This window comes from Lepidochelys kempii, chromosome 2, assembly GCF_965140265.1.
Source record: "Lepidochelys kempii isolate rLepKem1 chromosome 2, rLepKem1.hap2, whole genome shotgun sequence".
In the NCBI taxonomy this organism is placed as follows: domain Eukaryota; kingdom Metazoa; phylum Chordata; order Testudines; family Cheloniidae; genus Lepidochelys; species Lepidochelys kempii.
In genome coordinates this window covers 250850701-250867299 of record NC_133257.1, presented here as the reverse complement: position 1 = coordinate 250867299, position 16599 = coordinate 250850701, and the positions used below count along the sequence as shown (strand labels likewise).

Below are 16599 nucleotides of genomic sequence, written 5' to 3'. Positions count from 1 at the left end.
TTTCTGGTCTGTCCAAGCTGTGCCTTTCACTACTATTCAACCCATTTAAAAAGGGGGGTACAGAATGCTACCAGGCTGCTGCGGCCTGCCCCCGCCGCGACAAGGGCCACGAGCCACGCGCGACAGGCCCGCCCCGCTGCCCCCTCCCGGGCCGCCCCAGCAGGTGGCGCTGCTGCCCCAGGCCGCGGCCCAGCGCGCCGGAAGCGGGCGGCGGCTGCCTGGCCGAGATGGCGGCGCCCAGGCGGCGCGGAGCCTGACGGTGGGCCCGGCCGCGGGGAGCATGGCGCGGGCGGCAGGGGCCCGGGGTGGCCGCGGCGGGAGCCGGCAGCCGGGCAGGCTGCAGAAGCTGCGGCTGGCGGTGCGGGAGTTCGTACAGGCGGCCGGGGGCCTCTCCCCTCCTCAGCCCGGGGTCCAGCCCGCGGGGGGCCGGGGCAGGAGGAGCCGCCGCGAGCTGAGGAAGGAGAAGCGCAGGCTCAAGCGCAGCCGCCGCCGCCGCCTGCACCACCAGGAGCCGGCCGCCGGTGAGGGGCCGGGCGAGTCAGGGGCTGGCCGGGGCGGGCAGACGCAGGGCGTGGGGCAATGCCCCCTCCCCGGCGCGGCCCCGGCCTCGTCGCCCCGGGGCCACCAGCGCCGGCCGCGCCCCCGCGAGGCAGCGAAGCGGCTGCCCCAGAAGGGAGCCAGCGCCGCCGCGGCGGCCTCTGCGCGGAAACGGGCCTTGCTGGCGGCCAACGAGGAGGAGGAGAAGGAGATCCGGCGGCTGGAGCGGCGCCTGGGGCTCAGCAAGCGCAGGAAGGCGGGAGCCTCCTCCCTGCCGCAGAGCTTCGCCCGGGATGGGCTGGGCTACGTGCTGGGGGCCCTGGAGCCCGAGGCCACCCTCTGCGGCCTGTATGAGGAGAGCAGCGAGGAGGAGGAGGCGGCGGCTGATGAGGGGCCCCTAGATCTGGATGAGGGGAAGGATGAAGTTGATAAGGAGGATCTAGACCTGGAGTCCCTAGATGATGATCAGGAGGGGGAGCTAGATGGGGAGGAGGAAGAAGAGGAGGGGAGGATGGAGGACACTTTAGAAACCTCAGGGGAGGCCGATATGGAAGGAAACTGGGAGGATGAGCGGAAAGGAAGCAGAAAGTTGCCCATGTCTCTAGAGGATTGTGGCGACCATAAACCCTGCAAAGCCAAGACCTCCAGAGAAGAGCAGGTACGTTGGGGGCAGGTTTTGCATCAAATAGCTTCAGGCTTTTCAAATACAATTTTGCACCCTTCTCATGAAGTTTCACTTCGGATCTGAGTTTTGTAAGGGATTGGAAATTGTCCTGACGAAGACATGCTATGTTCAGTAGACTGATGAACTGAGGACAATTTTATGCTATGTATTACAGGGTGACGTTTCCTGATGCTATGGGGATAGGGCAGTGCCCTGAAGCATGAGCATTGATAAACCTTGAAATGTATATGGAGGTTCTTGTTATGATTTTGCTATCATAGTTTCAGCATACCAGTAGGCCTACAGAAGCTAGCAATGGAAAAGACCTATCAGACCATTTATCCCATTGCTGACGGAGGATGTATCAGATACAGTATTGAATTGTGCATTTGTGAACACAGATGGTACATTTGGGGCCCAAGCACGCTTTTTGGAAGGCTTGCATAATTTCCATTGAGTTCTTGGAGAATTGGGACCTTGATTTGAGTTGATCCTAAGTGATAAGCTGGTGCATGTTTCTTTTTTGGATGCTGTTCAAGTTAGCTCCTTTAGCCTAATTTTGTACTATGGGTGTTGCATTACAATTACAAAAGCTTCATAGTGATTAGAAATAAACCTATGGTATACTTAATAATCCCATTTCTTATATTTAATTAAAAGATACTTTCAAATGAATATGAATTTATTTTTAAATAAGATTTTTTTTTTGTAACACGCTGCCCTATTTTCATGTTTTTCTCTTTTGATAAGAGTCTTTGCCATAGAGCTATGATGTATGTTCCCCCTCCAGCGAGAAGAGTTGATGAGACAATGGATGACAAAAAGAGGGAAGAACTGGGAAGACTGAAGAAAACCGTGAAAGGACTAATTAACAGGTAATATAACACATTAAAGTTGTTTAATTATTAGGCTGTGTTTACAGCAGCCACTGCTGAAGCCAGAGAGGGGAGTGGGTATGAGTTCTTTCTTGCAAACTGATTTTTTAAAATAAAAGTCAAATTTTGTGCATGCCATCTTTGACAGTATCTTTTTTTATTCTCAATTATTTTGAAGTACATTTATAGAAGTTGAAAAATCTATCAAAGAAGATATGTATTGATTGATAAGTGAATTTAAAACTTTGAGTTGAATTCCACAAATACTATTAGGTGTTGTAGGCCAAACATAATTCCATGGACATCAGTGGGACTATGTGTGGTTTAAAAAAAAAAATTGTAGAATCAGGCCCTTAATTTGTACAATCTGCACATGAACGAAGTAAGAGCATTAAAAAAAATACTATTAAAATTGCTGAGCCTTGAATCTCAGGAGAAGTGTGTATCTTATACTACTGAAGAATAGGTTTATAGCAATAATTGTGCATTACCATATATTTAATTGTGGCTTTTATATAAAAACATTCAGTTGACATTAATTTTAGTCTGTGCCTGTGGTTCTCAGGCTGGTACGCAGGCTATGATCCATTGGTATGCAGAATAAGAATTCATTATAACTACACTGAATATATTACAAACATGAGGATGAGTACTTTTAGATTTTAGATATGGTATGTTATGGTCTTTTGTGCATCTGACAGTCTTTTGCTCATCACCGCTTAGCATCATCAACTTTTTGCAAATACTACTACTTCATTTTTATATACAGTATCTCCTGAGAAGATGTGAACTAAATATTTGGGTATCTGAATTATTCTGATGAACAGGAAAGATCCAAAATCTGTTTCAAATATTTGTCCCTTTTTTCTTTTTGAGCTACTAGTTGAATAAAAGATTAAAACATTAAAAATAAAACATTTGTTGTTTTGGATTAAAAGCAATATTAAATTGAAAAAAAAGTGGGGATATATACTCAGAAAGAAGAAATGGAAAGCTAAAGCAAACACTGAATTTTATTTCCCAATAGGTTGAGTGAACCAAATTTGGCCTCCATAAGTGGACAGTTGGAAGAGCTATACATGACTAACAGTAGAAAGGACATGAATGAAACTCTAACAGATGTTCTTATGAATGCTTGTGTTACTGCAGCCGTAATGCCAGTTAGATTGATGATGGAGCATGTCCTTTTGGTCAGCATTCTTCATCATACTGTGGGAATTGAGGTAACTTTTTGCCTGGGCTTGTTTTATTTTCTAATCACGTTGCACAGTACTTTCTATGGTGCTTTATCCAGGTTCTTTTCTGAATGTGTGGTTTCTGAAATTGTTAGAACGTAAGTATATGGTGTCCCTGAAATTACACCTCACTATATAGCAATATGGGCTGACTTGTGGTTGCAGTTATGGTTTAGTAGGCTCTCGCAAGTGACAAGCACTTATGCTTGTTACTGCATCTGAATGAGTAATTTCTTCTATAAATTATTGGTCACCTTTATAAAGTGTAACATATCTCATTGAGACCATTAGTGCCTTATATTCCTACCTGCATCTATCTGTATGTTGAAAAATTTCTTAAAGCTACTATTTTTTCTATCTTTAACTACAATTATCCAGTCCTGTTCTATGGCTACTTTAGAACATCATTCTTGAGTCCTATATATCCAACTACAGAATTCATTAAAACCATTTTAGAGTAAAAAAATCCACCTGCATCTGAGGAACCCCACTAAAGCCCGATCCTACATACACTTACGCATGCATGTGAGTAGTCCCACTGAAGTCAGTGGGTTGGCTTGCAGCTATAAGTGTTTGCAGGATCAGGGCATTTGACACACACCAAGCAACTTTTTGAGGATTGGTTGTATTTTCAGGCTTGACAATATCGGGTCAAAATAAACTTAAGCTTTGTCTGCTAATATGAAGGACATGTTGGAACAGGTAATGTCAAAGGGAAGTTATTGCAGGAGTTTAGATAATTTCACTGAAACTTTTGCCAAGAGACAATGAGCTGTTTCAGGATGCTGTTCCCATAAAGCTTTATTCTGATTCTGTAATGCAGAAACATAATTGAAAGAACTCATATAAAAGATATATTCAAGTAGTTCTTGCGTCTGTAATGTGTTGACCTTGATGAGGTGGAAATATTTCTGTATTAGCTGTTCTAAAAAACAAACTAAATATCAGAGGGGCACAATCATGTTAACTTTTCTATGTGCAACCTTTGCATTATAGTAAATTTATTTTTACTCCTTTTGTTCCTTTAAAGGGTGGTTCTTAACCCACATTTGACTTGAAAATTTTGGCACTGTTTTAATAGTAACCCCCATCTTTTTATAAGTTTAAAATTATTAAGTGTAGTCAACCAGTTTCTAGACTCTCACGTAGACCATTGACTTAGCTTCTGAAGTCTACATCACAACTAATTGGGACTACTTGAATGCATTATTAAGCACTCAAGTTTGTTCTTTGAAAAAGATACAGGATATTAAATGCACAAAACTGTGATAAGGTAACATTAAGGTTGCAGTTAAAATTGATTCAGAAAATGCAAAAATTAAGGTCTTGTAGCAATGTTTGTATGCTATGCAGCATATACATAATACTCCTGTTCATTCTTGTTGAACATGCAGCTTGACATATCAGTGTGCCATAAAATGTACGCCTTAAACCATTCTGGCAGTGTAATGCAACCATGTCAGCATTGCTGATGAAACCGTAACTTTTACACATTTCCTGACTGATTTTAGCTGCAACATTAACGTTATAACAATTTTTTTAATTGTATAACTCAATTTTAAAAAATGAATATTTGACAGGTGATCAGTCCACAATTTAAATGTATATTTTTGGCACACTTTTTTGTAGGCTCAGTTTTCTGTAGATAAATATAAAGAGGTCTGTCATTTTCTGGGTAATTTTTCCCATATTGTATCTGTTTGGCAAGTTGACTCTGACTCTTATCTCCAGTAGGAAGACAAGCAGTCGTGCTAAGTACTAAGTGCTAAGTTTAACCAGGAGCTGGAAAAAAGTGCTTTTCTTGTTATCAGGCTTTTCCTGGCCAATAATGTTTTTAATCTAAAAAGTGAATCTTTACCCATATATGGTTTATTTTTGTATGGCGCATAAGATGTTTCCTAGTATGAAAATGACTGAGTAAGGCTGCAAGTTTGTCACGGAAGTCACGTATTCCGTAACTTTCCATGACTTCTGCAGCGGTCTGTGCTGGGGCAGTCTCGGGCTACTGCGCCCCCTTTTCCTCCCCTCACCCCAACCCCCGCAGCAACAGAGTTTGGGTGTGGGAGCGGGCAGGGGGTTGGCTGGGACACGGCCAATGGGAGCTTTAGGGGCGGTGCCTCCAGGAGGAGGCACCACGCAGAGCTGCCTGTCCATGCTTCCGCCTAGCAGCTGAGCGAGGGGGATGTCGCCGCTTCCAGGGAGCCCCACAGGTAAGCGCCAACCAGAGCCCTCCTCACCTCGTCCCAGCCCCAACCACTTTCCCACACCCAAACTCTGCTGCTGCTGCGGGGGAGGAGGCGCAGAGCCAGGTAGGGAGCCTGCTGGCCCCACCAACCCCCCTAGCACCAGCAGAGATCCTCCGCCATGCACTGCTGCCTGTGCCCCCCCTGCACCAGCGGGTTTCCGAGGCCACATGCCGCCACCCTCCCCCAGCACCAGCGGGTTTCCGGGCAAATTATCTTCTTCCCCACCCCCAAGTTTTAGTCAGGGGTATATGGTAAAAGTCATGGACAGGTCAGAGGCTGTGAATTTTTGTTTACTGCCTGTGACCTGTCTGTGACTTTTACTAAAAATACCCATGACTAAAACGTAGCCTGAACGTAGTGATAATGAGTAGCATTAGTCTGCCATGCTCCCAGCTGCCAATCTATGTTGCATTGAGAAATGTTTCCAGTTTTCGTTGTCTAAACAAATCTTTTCTAGTAAGTCATTAGCTTGATTTCATCAAGCCTACTTTTACTACCAAATAAAGGTATAAAAAGATAACTGGATTATATATGTAAATACATAATTTCAAGTAAAGTGAAATGGATACCAGGCAAATAATATGTTTCTTAAAAAATATGTATGGAACTGATAGCTTAGAGTTCATATAGAAAATCAATGTTGGGAACAACAGTTTTCCTATAAGTTAATTTTTGTTTGTTTCCCATTGCTTATGCTTTTTGCAGATAAAATTGCGGGGGGGGGGAGGGTCTACATATGCAAAATGCTTAATTGGTTTCTAATATTCTTTTTCTTTTCATACAACTGTTGCCAGGTTGGTGCTCACTTTTTGGAGGCTGTGGTGAGGAAATCTGATGAATTTTACAAAAGTGACACTGAAGGGAAAGAATGCGATAACCTGTTTGCCTTGATTGGCCATCTGTATAACTTTCACGTAGTGCATTCGCTGCTGATCTTTGATATTCTCAAGACACTTGTTAGCACTTTTACAGAAAAGGACATTGAACTGATTTTGCTCCTTCTGAAAAATGTGGGCTTTTCCTTGAGAAAAGATGATGCTTTGGCCCTGAAGGATCTGATTAGTGAGTCCCAGAACAAAGCAAATGCTGTGGGGAAGAAATTTCAGGACCAGTCTAGAGTATGTATGCATTTTGAATACGTTTGGGCACAAACTTCCCAGCGTGAACAGAATTCATCTGGGACTTGGTTGAATCTGTTAATTTGCCAAATTGTTTAATTTTTGTATTAAGTTTATCTATTAAAATTGTTTCATGCGATAGTCTGATTAGACCTTAAGATAGTGTTAGCATCCAATTAGATTATTGTTGCATTAGCTTACTTAACATATAGAAAATAATGAGCACTTAAAAGTTTGTTCTCAGAGCATAGACACCAGCATGCCCTGAAATAGTTGTCTGCTTTGTGTGTTATGCAAATGATGATGCATCTACTTCATGGAATAATACAGTTTGTACACTTAAAAGTCCAAAATAATTCAACAGCTGTAGTATTGTTTAGCAAAATTAGATTTGAATCTAAACTTAGCACAAATACATGTAGTGGGAATTAAAATGAATATTGGTTTTTAGCTAGTATTCTTTATTTGTGAGGTCATAATCTAGATTCCAGAATGTATTGCTAGGTGAGATGCTTATGCATGCGCAGTAATACGTTCAAGATACATTTTCCACTTGTTAAATAACATTTTTTTCCAGCACGTCTGCCATACTGTTGTTTCTTTTACCCACAGATTCGCTTTATGCTAGAGACGATGCTGGCACTAAAAAACAATGACATGCGGAAAATCCCAGGTTATGACCCTGAGCCAGTTGAGAAGTTGCGCAAGCTGCAGAGAACACTGGTAAAAATGTTGTATTTTAGTATGTTAGTGGGCGCTGTTACTTCTCCTAAATCATACTTTTGGAAGTAATTGCAAGATCCTTTTTTAAGCTACTAGTAAAATACTGTAGACCAGATGACTTGCTAATATTACTTTGGAATTTGTGTAACAGCGCAGGTTGAACAATACATTGTGAAAAGTGCCTTTTGTCCCCAAGAATTTCAAATGACTTTACGGACTGTATACAGAGAACACCACTGAAATGCAGCCATCTCTGGATGTTAGTCAGCACCCATCACAGTGCAAAACATTTAGAGAGAGACACTTTTTTTATCCAAGGACACTGAGACAGATCCCTGTGCTTACAGACAGTCTTGTGGGATCTTTTGATGTTTGTGTAGAGCAGACCAAGATATCATCCCTGGTGTTGAGTTCCTGCAACTCCCATTGACTTCAGCAGGATTTGTGAATGCTCAGCCTTTGAGAATCAGGCCATTCATTTTTAAGATCTTACCTGAAAAACCCCACACAGTAAAATATGTACCTCTGCAGATTGAGAAGCTGCTATTCTCCTCAGGATTTTAGTTTGGTTCTAGAGAGTCCATGTATCTTAGATATGAGGCTTACACCATTAAGTCACTCTTCTGGTTCACTGTTGGGCTTTTTTTTCTGAAATTTGTGTAAATACAGAACACAGATGTCAGGAATTTAATACAGTAAGCTAGAGCCAGACATGTTGCAGGCAGGTGCTATAGAACCTTTTACACAGCTCTGCTAGTGCACTTGTAACATCTCTTCCCTTCCACTCGTTTCTTGATCAAGTATTAACTGTACAGAACTTTTGGTGATTTTATGTGAACAAAAATGTCCATTAGAAAATCGGACATTACAGTTTATTTTTAATTTACAACTCTAGATTAGAATTTGAACAAAGTTGTTGAGTTTGTGGATGGAGATAACCCACTGGCTTTGTCTTTTTGGTTGGAATTCATTTTTCTTTTTTAAATGCCACGAGCTCCTGGATTTAGGCACGCTCTTGTGTTGTAAATCAAAATAAATGAGAGTGTGTTGATTTTGGCAGATCTTGTTTGGAGAGAGAGGTTGTGGGGAGAAAATCTGAGAGCATAGTCGGGAAATGTGTTAAATTATGCCGTGATCTAAACCCTTTGTTAGGGGAAAATAAGTCTCTTTGAAACTGAAAACATTTTATTGTTATAAAAGGTTCACAACAGTGGCTCTGGAAGAGAGACTCAACTTCGTGTGTCATTGGAATCTCTCCTCAATGCTGACCGGGTTGGCCGTTGGTGGATAGTAGGGTCATCTTGGAGCGGAGCACCAATGATTGATGGTACTAGCAGCAAGACTCAGCACAAATTGCCTGTTGGAAAGGTAAATATGAAGATTGCTATTAATCATTGAAAGTGCCAAGGCAATTTTGTCTTTGAGAAACATGAACAAATATCCTTGTGATACTGCGGTTAGTATTTGGACTTACGCTTGCCCTGGCCCTGAAATTCTCTCTTCCACCTTGTGGATTTGTAAACGACTTTGTGGTGCACTGTCATGTGAAATGGAAAAGGCAGACTCCAAATTGGAAATGGATTCCACAGTCTGTAGCCTTATAGGTAGGGCCAGCTGTACCCCTAGAAATCATATGGGTGAACTGTTTTTAAAAGTGCATGGTGAGAAGGGCATGGCCACTTAGAAAAGGACTGCTCATTTCATCACTTCCAGTCCAGTTTTGCTGGTCAGTTATCTGATCTCACTGCATGGAGGCCAAGTCCTGATACTCCTTATGTTCATCTCCAGTGGTAAGGTCACTAGGTCTTTGGACTGTTGCTTCACAACTCATTCCAGGTATGTATATATAATCCATATCAGAAAAGTTTCACTGAAATAGGTTTCCTATAGCAAGTAAATGTTATCGTTAGTAAATGTTTCTTTAAACGTGTTTCTTTTCAGTTGAGTTCAAAGATACTGGAGCTTGCTCGTAAGCAGCGAATGAACACGGACATCAGGAGAAATATATTTTGTGTCTTGATGAGTAGTGAAGACTTTTTGGATGCATTTGAAAAACTTTTGAAGTAAGTACACACCAGGATCCTGTTGAAATCCAGGGACAAATAGAAGTGCTATCTGGGTTGGAAACTTTTCAGGTTGCCTGGTTGCCACTCAGGGAGAGCAGGGGAAGTTGTGCACAGGGTAAGTGACGTCAGGCAGAGCAGCATAGAACTTCTAGTCTCGCCAGATGGGAAGGTGCCCAGAGGGACTAAGTGAGAATGGAGCAAAGAAAACTGATCTGGCTCAGGAGTAAGGAGTGGAGAAGGGGCCAAGCAGTGCAGCAGAACTGAGCTGCTAATCAGATGGGGGATAATGGGCCAAGATGTTGTCAGCCATAGGAATGATGCCATGGAAGAAAGCAGTGCAATCAGGGAGAAGTTAAAACTGAACCTCATTTTGAATGTGTCGTCTGTTACAGCTCTGATCAGAGGTCTGTGGTGACTGGTAAGGGAGAGATTGGGTCTGGGCTTTGTTGTGACTGTTATATAAATCAAAGGGAGTAACCTTTGCCAGAATGGCAAGCAACAGCTTAATTTGCAAATCAAATCAAAATAGGCTTTTTGGTAAAGTCAACTATAATTCCATTACGCTGTTTCTGTAAAATACAACTTTATTTTTAGACTGAGATGGAGTCTTTTTGGTACTTCGGTACAGCCTTTTCTATTGCAAAAACTTAGCTGTTACCACAGCAGAGGTCTGGCAGTTTTATTTGGAAATCAGTCCTTGACTTAGTACTGGCTATTTAAACACGTGTGTACAAAGTGATGTACACACAGACTTGGATGATGTAAAAACTATTTGAAAAATACCTAGAATACATTACACTAGCCTGTTTGGTGTGTGTGTGTTTTTTGTTTTGTTTTGTTTTGTTTTTGCAGAGGTATGTGTTAATACCAACTGAAGGCCCTTGTAATCAGAAAGAATGTGGCATAGAAGAATATGCTAAAATAAGGATTATGATAAACATAAACATGTTTTCCAGAATTATAGAAATCTAAATTTCCTTGTCGGTCAGTCTTTTAGGGAAGTGTCTGAGAAATCCATACAGAAAGCTGTGCTTATTATCATGCTTGCTGATAGAGCCACTGACAGATCCATCAGCTAGACTACAATGGGTGTACAATAGATTTGTGCAGGATGGAAAAGTTCTAGCTCTCTTTGACATAGTAGACTTTCTGATGCTGTCACATAGAAAATTAAAACATTTTAGGAATTGTGATACTCAAGATACAGTAAAAGCTGTGTTTTCTAGCACTTTATAAACCAAAAAACTCTAGAAACTGGCATTTTGGGGTGCTGGATCCAGGCAGCGCTCACCTTGGCAGCTCCCCACAACCAGCGACCTGTCCCTGCTGCTCCTAGGTGGAGGCGTGGCCAGGCGGCTCTGCGCACTGCTTCCACCTGCAGGCACCACCCCCACAGCTCGAATTGGCCACGGTCCCCAGCCAGTGGGAGCTGTAGAGCCAGCGCTTGGGGCAGTGTGGGGTCAACGCGTGGACCCACCTGACCGCGCCTCCACCTAGGAGCAGCAGGGACATGTTGCCGCTTGCGGGAAGCCGCACGAGGTGAGCACTGCCCAGATCTGCCTCCCCAAAACTTCTCCCGTGCCCCTGCCCCGAGCCCCCTTCCTCACCCAAACTTCCTCCCAGAGTCTGTGCCCCACACCCCCTCCCACACCCAGACCCCAGTCTTGAGCCCTCTTAGTTATCCAGACTTTTTGCCTAACCAGCAACCCTGATTTCCCCAACATGCCAGATAACACAGCTTTTACTGTAATATAACTCAGAAACTTTCTGGCCAGAATTTAGGTGAAGCAGCAGTGAATATAGGCTGTTTTAAACTTGGCCTGCACACCACTTAGATAAAGTATCATGTTGTTGTGCACTGCATTAATCACAACTTTAGTCTCGTAGTTCTGAATATCAAAAAAGACCATCCTTGTGTTTTAAAAGTGAATTTATTTTGAAATATATTTTCAAATTTTTTCAAATTTTGTTTACTATTTGCTAATGCCTTTTGGGAGTTAATCTCAAGCTTTTGCTGCTGCTAATTGTGAGCTACTTCAGCAGTATCTTCCCGGGACTCTAGGTTTCTATGGTGGAATCATAGAAATATAGGGGTGAAAGGGACTTTGAGAGGTCAACTAGTTCAGCCCCCTGCACTGAGGCAGATCCAAGCATACCTAGACCATCCCTGACTGGCGTTTGTTTGACCTCTTATTAAAAACTTCCAGTGATGGGGATTCCACAGCCTTTCTTGGAAGCCCATTCCAATGCTTAACTACCTTATCATTAGAAAGTTTTTCCTACTATCTAACCTAAATCTTCCTTGCTGCAGATTAAGCCCACTACTTATTGTCCTAAGTGTACATGGAGACCTATTGGTCAGTGTCTTCTTTATAACAGCCTTTAACACACTTGAATACTGTTGTCAGGTCCCCTCTCAGTCTTCTTTTCTTAAGACGTAAAATGCCCAGTTTTTTAAACCTTTCCTTATAGGTCACGTTCTTATCATTTCGGTTGCTCTCCAATTTGTCCATTGTTTCTAAAAGTGTGGCCCCAAAACTGGATACGGTACTCCAGCTGAGGCCTCTTCAGTACTGAGAAAAGTGGGACAATTACCTCTCATGTCTTACATACTGCAGTTGTGTTAATAGACCCCAGAATGATATTAGCCTTTTTTGCAGCTGCATCATATTGTTCACTCTCATTCATTTTGCGATTGCTATTACTCCTAGATCCTTTTCAGCAGTACTACTGCCCAGCCAGTTATTCCCCATTTTGTAGTTGTGCAATTGATTTTCTTCCTTAGTGAAGTACTTTGCACTTGTCTTTATTGAATTTAATCTTGTTAATTTCAGACCAGTTCTCCAATTTGTCAAGTTCATTTTGATTTCTCATCCTGTCCTCCACAGTGGCAGATCTCTTGAAGTACACAACCATCTAAGATTACTTAGATCCTTACTAACTAAACTTTGGTTGCACTGTATTGTGCACTGTGTGGAAGACCCAGCGGAGCTTATATTCTAAAACTAGGCAGACAGGACAGTTCAGTCATATGAATGCCAGATGAAAGTCCAATTTCAAAGTGATACAAATAATTTTTGTGACTGACACTCTTTATATTGTAACACTAAGCATTTTTCTTTTAAATTGGTTTTAGTGCTGCCAAATGTTTGACAGCACTCAGGACTAAATCATATTTATTTGCAGAACAGGTGCAGCACAAAGTACTGTTATTTGCCAGTGGGTCTGAATCCTCTTTTAGTTGTGCCAGCTGTACGAGCGAGAAGGCAATTCAGTCATTGGTCTTTCTACTGAGGCAGCCAATGAGTGTGCCAATAAGTGCAGATTGTGTTTTTGTAATTATTGTTGGTGTTCTTATAGTAGACATTTTCTATTAGGAACTGGACTGAACCCACCAAACTCATTTCACTTAGATAACCCAGCCACCATCTAATCACTATTTTCAATTCACTATCTGGAGTAGATTTGATTTGGTGACCAAGAGATAAAAAAGTTCATATCATCAACCAAAAAAGGTTTTAAAGATGTATTCTTTCTCATTCATAGCTTTTTCCTAGAACTTAAGGGCTCCGGGTCCTGTCTGTTCCCATTAACCCTGGCAAGGATGTATATAAAAGCAGCTATTTCCTCCCAAAATCATAGTAAAGAATATTAGCCAATCTGAGTGGGGATCCCAAGACTTTTAGCTCACTCCTTATCTTCTTCCCTATACAGTTCATCTCAGTTCTCCAGGCCTCAGCTCTTGCCACAGTAATACGACTCCTCCTGAAGATGGGAGGACAGATTAGCTATCCATGATTGCAGTGCCACTGCTTATCACTTTCTGACAGGAAGTGCAAATATGGAAAGTCACCTTCATTTTGCTCCACAGAAGCTGATAGAATGTCTGTCATTCTCCTCTTGCCCAGGATTGTTTGGGTCACTCGGTCATGCTGCATACATAATGTTATTCTCCATGACAAAACTGCTGTCCTATACTGCTGACAACTTATTTCAATTTAAACCTTTAAGGATTCCATTTCAGTTGCAATAGAATAGTCGTCTTAGTTTAGAGAAATTGCCGGTGGCTCTTACTTTAAGGCAGTTAGATTTTGTTTAAACTCAGTTAATTATTTTTTACTGTTATTGATATTGCAGGCTTGGACTTAAAGATCAGCAAGAGAGAGAGATTGTTCATGTTCTCGTTGATTGTTGCCTACAGGAGAAGACATATAACCCCTTCTATGCATATTTGGCTAACAAGTTTTGTGAATACGATAGAAGATTTCAGGTAAACTAAGATCTGTTCCTACCTCATTGTGGTACTGTTTAAGTTGAGACTCTTTTGGGATTTCTGTTATTAGAGGTTTGTCACTGTGGTTGTACAGATTTATTCCATCACATAATACCACAGAAAAAGTCTCTCTGCCTACGCAACCATTATAAATAAATAAATTAAAATCTGGTGACTAGCTCATCACTTAAGGAAGCTTATTGAGCCACTTCTGGCCAGAAGGTAGTAGTTTAGCTAGGAGTGGAAATTTGGGTGGGCCCCAGCTTGTGGTGGTGGGCAGTGAACAAAGGTCTGACATCACAGCAATTCATTTATATTGTATATTATTATATTGCGGATTTGACTATGGCTACCCATCCCTCCATGTCTAGGGGAAAGGCATGTTGCATCTCTGCCAATGCAGAGGCAGTAACCAGAGGCACTTGGGAGCCCCTCCCCTGTATCCAGAGCCCATCCCCTGAGTGAGTGACCAAGAGGTGGTAGGGCCAAGAAGTGGCATTGCGACCTGACATATGGCCTTCTGCTCCCAGTCCTGGGCTTTGCTCCATTCCCCATCAACGCAATCCATCTCCATCTCACACCACTCAGCTCTGGTTACTTCCTTCCCATTGCCAGAGGTATGCCTTCCACGCTGGGGGTGAGTGCTGGCCAGAACCTGATTGGCTGTTAGTTTTGGAACTGAGAGCCAATGGGGACCAGTAACGGGGGTGGGAGTAAAATCTGAGCCTGTGTTGAGAACGGAGCAATATGAGACAGCAGCAGCTTTACTAAAAGACTGCACCTCTTAGCAATCTGGTTCCATCTTTTTTTTTTTTTTTAAATCAGATTTGGGTGGGACTGGGTGTTAATCAGGGGAGCTGTGGCCCACCTGTGTCTACGCCCCTGACAGGAGGATAGGTAGGTATGTTGCAATGGGCCTTTGGGAAGGATCTAAAGTAAGGAAACTGCGTGATGGAAAAGAAAGATGTAAATATCCTGAAAAAAAAAAATCCCTTGCACCCAGAATAAACCCCTGCTGCATTTCAGTGGTAGGATTGTAAAAACTGAACCATTCAAAAGTGTTTCTCTCTTTCTATTGCAGTTACAAGACTGCTATTATTCTTAATGGAAAAAAAACCATGAATCAAAACTGTCACTATAAATATCTGTTACACAGAGTAGGGCCTTTTGGTATTTTGACAAAGAACATAGGAAGAAAATAAAACTGGTGAATATTCTTGTGCATGTTTGCTTTTTCAGCAAAAATATCCTGTTTTATATGTATAAAGTTCCAAAATGTTGTTTAACCAATAAAATATACTAGTTTTGCAAGAGTTTAGTGTTAGAGACATACTTTAATGTGACTAGATTAACAAAATATGTAACTGCTGCAGTTTGTATTGCCTTTGTGGACATGGTAGTCAGAAAAAATGAGCCTTAAAATCTTAAAACCTAAAATGGGCCTAATCCCTAATATATATAAATCAAGTGAAGACCCCTACCCTGAGGGACTGAGAGTAGACCCCTGTAACCACACAGAGCCCCGTTTAAGTAAGGGCTTAAGCAGGTATTTGTCCATGGAATTTGTGTAAATAGGATAAATTATCTATTGCGGCTAGCATGTCTATCTTGGTGTCTTCCAAAACATGTTGCTTGTGGTGTGGAGGAGTTATATATAAGAGGTTTGGTAGTGTTTTTACAACAATGAAAAAAATAATAAAATGCATATGTTAAGTGTGCTTCATTTTCAGTAGGCTTTTATGTAAACTGGTTTGACCACTTGCATGTTTTTCTTTTGGATTTACATATATTTTAATTCTGTGATTGCTAAACACTACCTGTATCATCTTCAAGCTACAGAGCAGCTTCTAAGTTTGCTGCTCCTTTGAGTAGTGTCCCTACTTGCACTTGAGGTGTGCATGTGCCTTCAAGCCAAGATTTTTCAGTAGCAGTGCCCATTCAACTTACACATGCACCCTATGGATCTTCATGCCCCATACTTGAAGATATATAGGGCTGTGCTGATGAACCGCCCTCCATTCCTTTTCAGCTGCCTCAGCCTGAGATGGAGCAATTCGTTGTGCCTACCTAAGTGCAGCTTCTACCTTTCTTGTCAATTTTAGACCTTTGCTTACTTTATTTTATTATTCTTTAGTTATTTTACATTATTTTGTTCCTGGTTTTTTGAGTGGGGATATTCCTTTTTTGTTTTTGCTGGGTTTGGGCTTGCCTACCCCTCGTCCTCAGCAAGGTCCTTCCTTAGGAATCCTCTCTTTTTTTTGGGGGGGGGGGGGAGGGCTATATCTAGATCCCCAGGCTTCAAAACATTGCCTGACTTGCCAGGAACCCTCCCCAGTGAGTGACAGCCATTTGTACTGGATCCGCTGCCTCAGGGATACGCATGTATCATCTAAGTGAAAAATTTGCACTAGCTTCAAGAGCTGCTCAAAGAAGTACACAGAAAAAGCTCCAGCTCCTTATGATGGAGTGCTCTGTTCATCCTACATCAGATCAGGGCTCGGAACCACACACACACACACGCCTCTGAATGACCACAGTGCCCCATCAGCTTCTGTGGCTTGCTCACTCCCAGGTCCTCTAGGGACAGATCTGCAAGTGAATCTGAAAAACCTGCCTCCAAGATGAGTGCCAGGTCTCCTCAGAAAGATCACTCAAAAAGGTTTACCCTGCCGGAGACCCTCCATTCTGCGAAAGTGTCTGCAGAGGTCTCTGTACTGAGGAATTCTCTATGCCTAAGTCTTTGCTTCCACTGTCCATGATACCGAAGCCTTGGTACCATTGAAACTTGGGCAAGAGACTACCAAAACTATGCACTCTACGAAGAAGACAGTGCACTCTTCATCTTTCACTGCCTCACTGGTA

At 42.3% G+C, this 16599-nt stretch overlaps 1 protein-coding gene across 2 annotated transcripts in view; it reads left to right on the top strand.

The window, feature by feature from the left end:
* The first annotated feature begins 205 nt into the window (after positions 1 to 205).
* Positions 206 to 16599, top strand: part of NOM1 (nucleolar protein with MIF4G domain 1) — a 28524-nt gene continuing 12130 nt past the window's right edge. The window contains exons 1-8 of one of the 2 annotated variants that reach the window (XM_073334556.1): positions 206 to 1195; positions 1952 to 2076; positions 3104 to 3299; positions 6352 to 6675; positions 7288 to 7398; positions 8599 to 8766; positions 9340 to 9461; positions 13602 to 13734. In XM_073334556.1, the coding sequence (XP_073190657.1) occupies positions 281 to 1195; positions 1952 to 2076; positions 3104 to 3299; positions 6352 to 6675; positions 7288 to 7398; positions 8599 to 8766; positions 9340 to 9461; positions 13602 to 13734 (2094 nt within the window). In that variant the 5' untranslated portion in view covers positions 206 to 280. The remainder of the gene's footprint in view (positions 1196 to 1951; positions 2077 to 3103; positions 3300 to 6351; positions 6676 to 7287; positions 7399 to 8598; positions 8767 to 9339; positions 9462 to 13601; positions 13735 to 16599) is intronic. The other variant, XM_073334555.1, reaches the window with a different exon arrangement.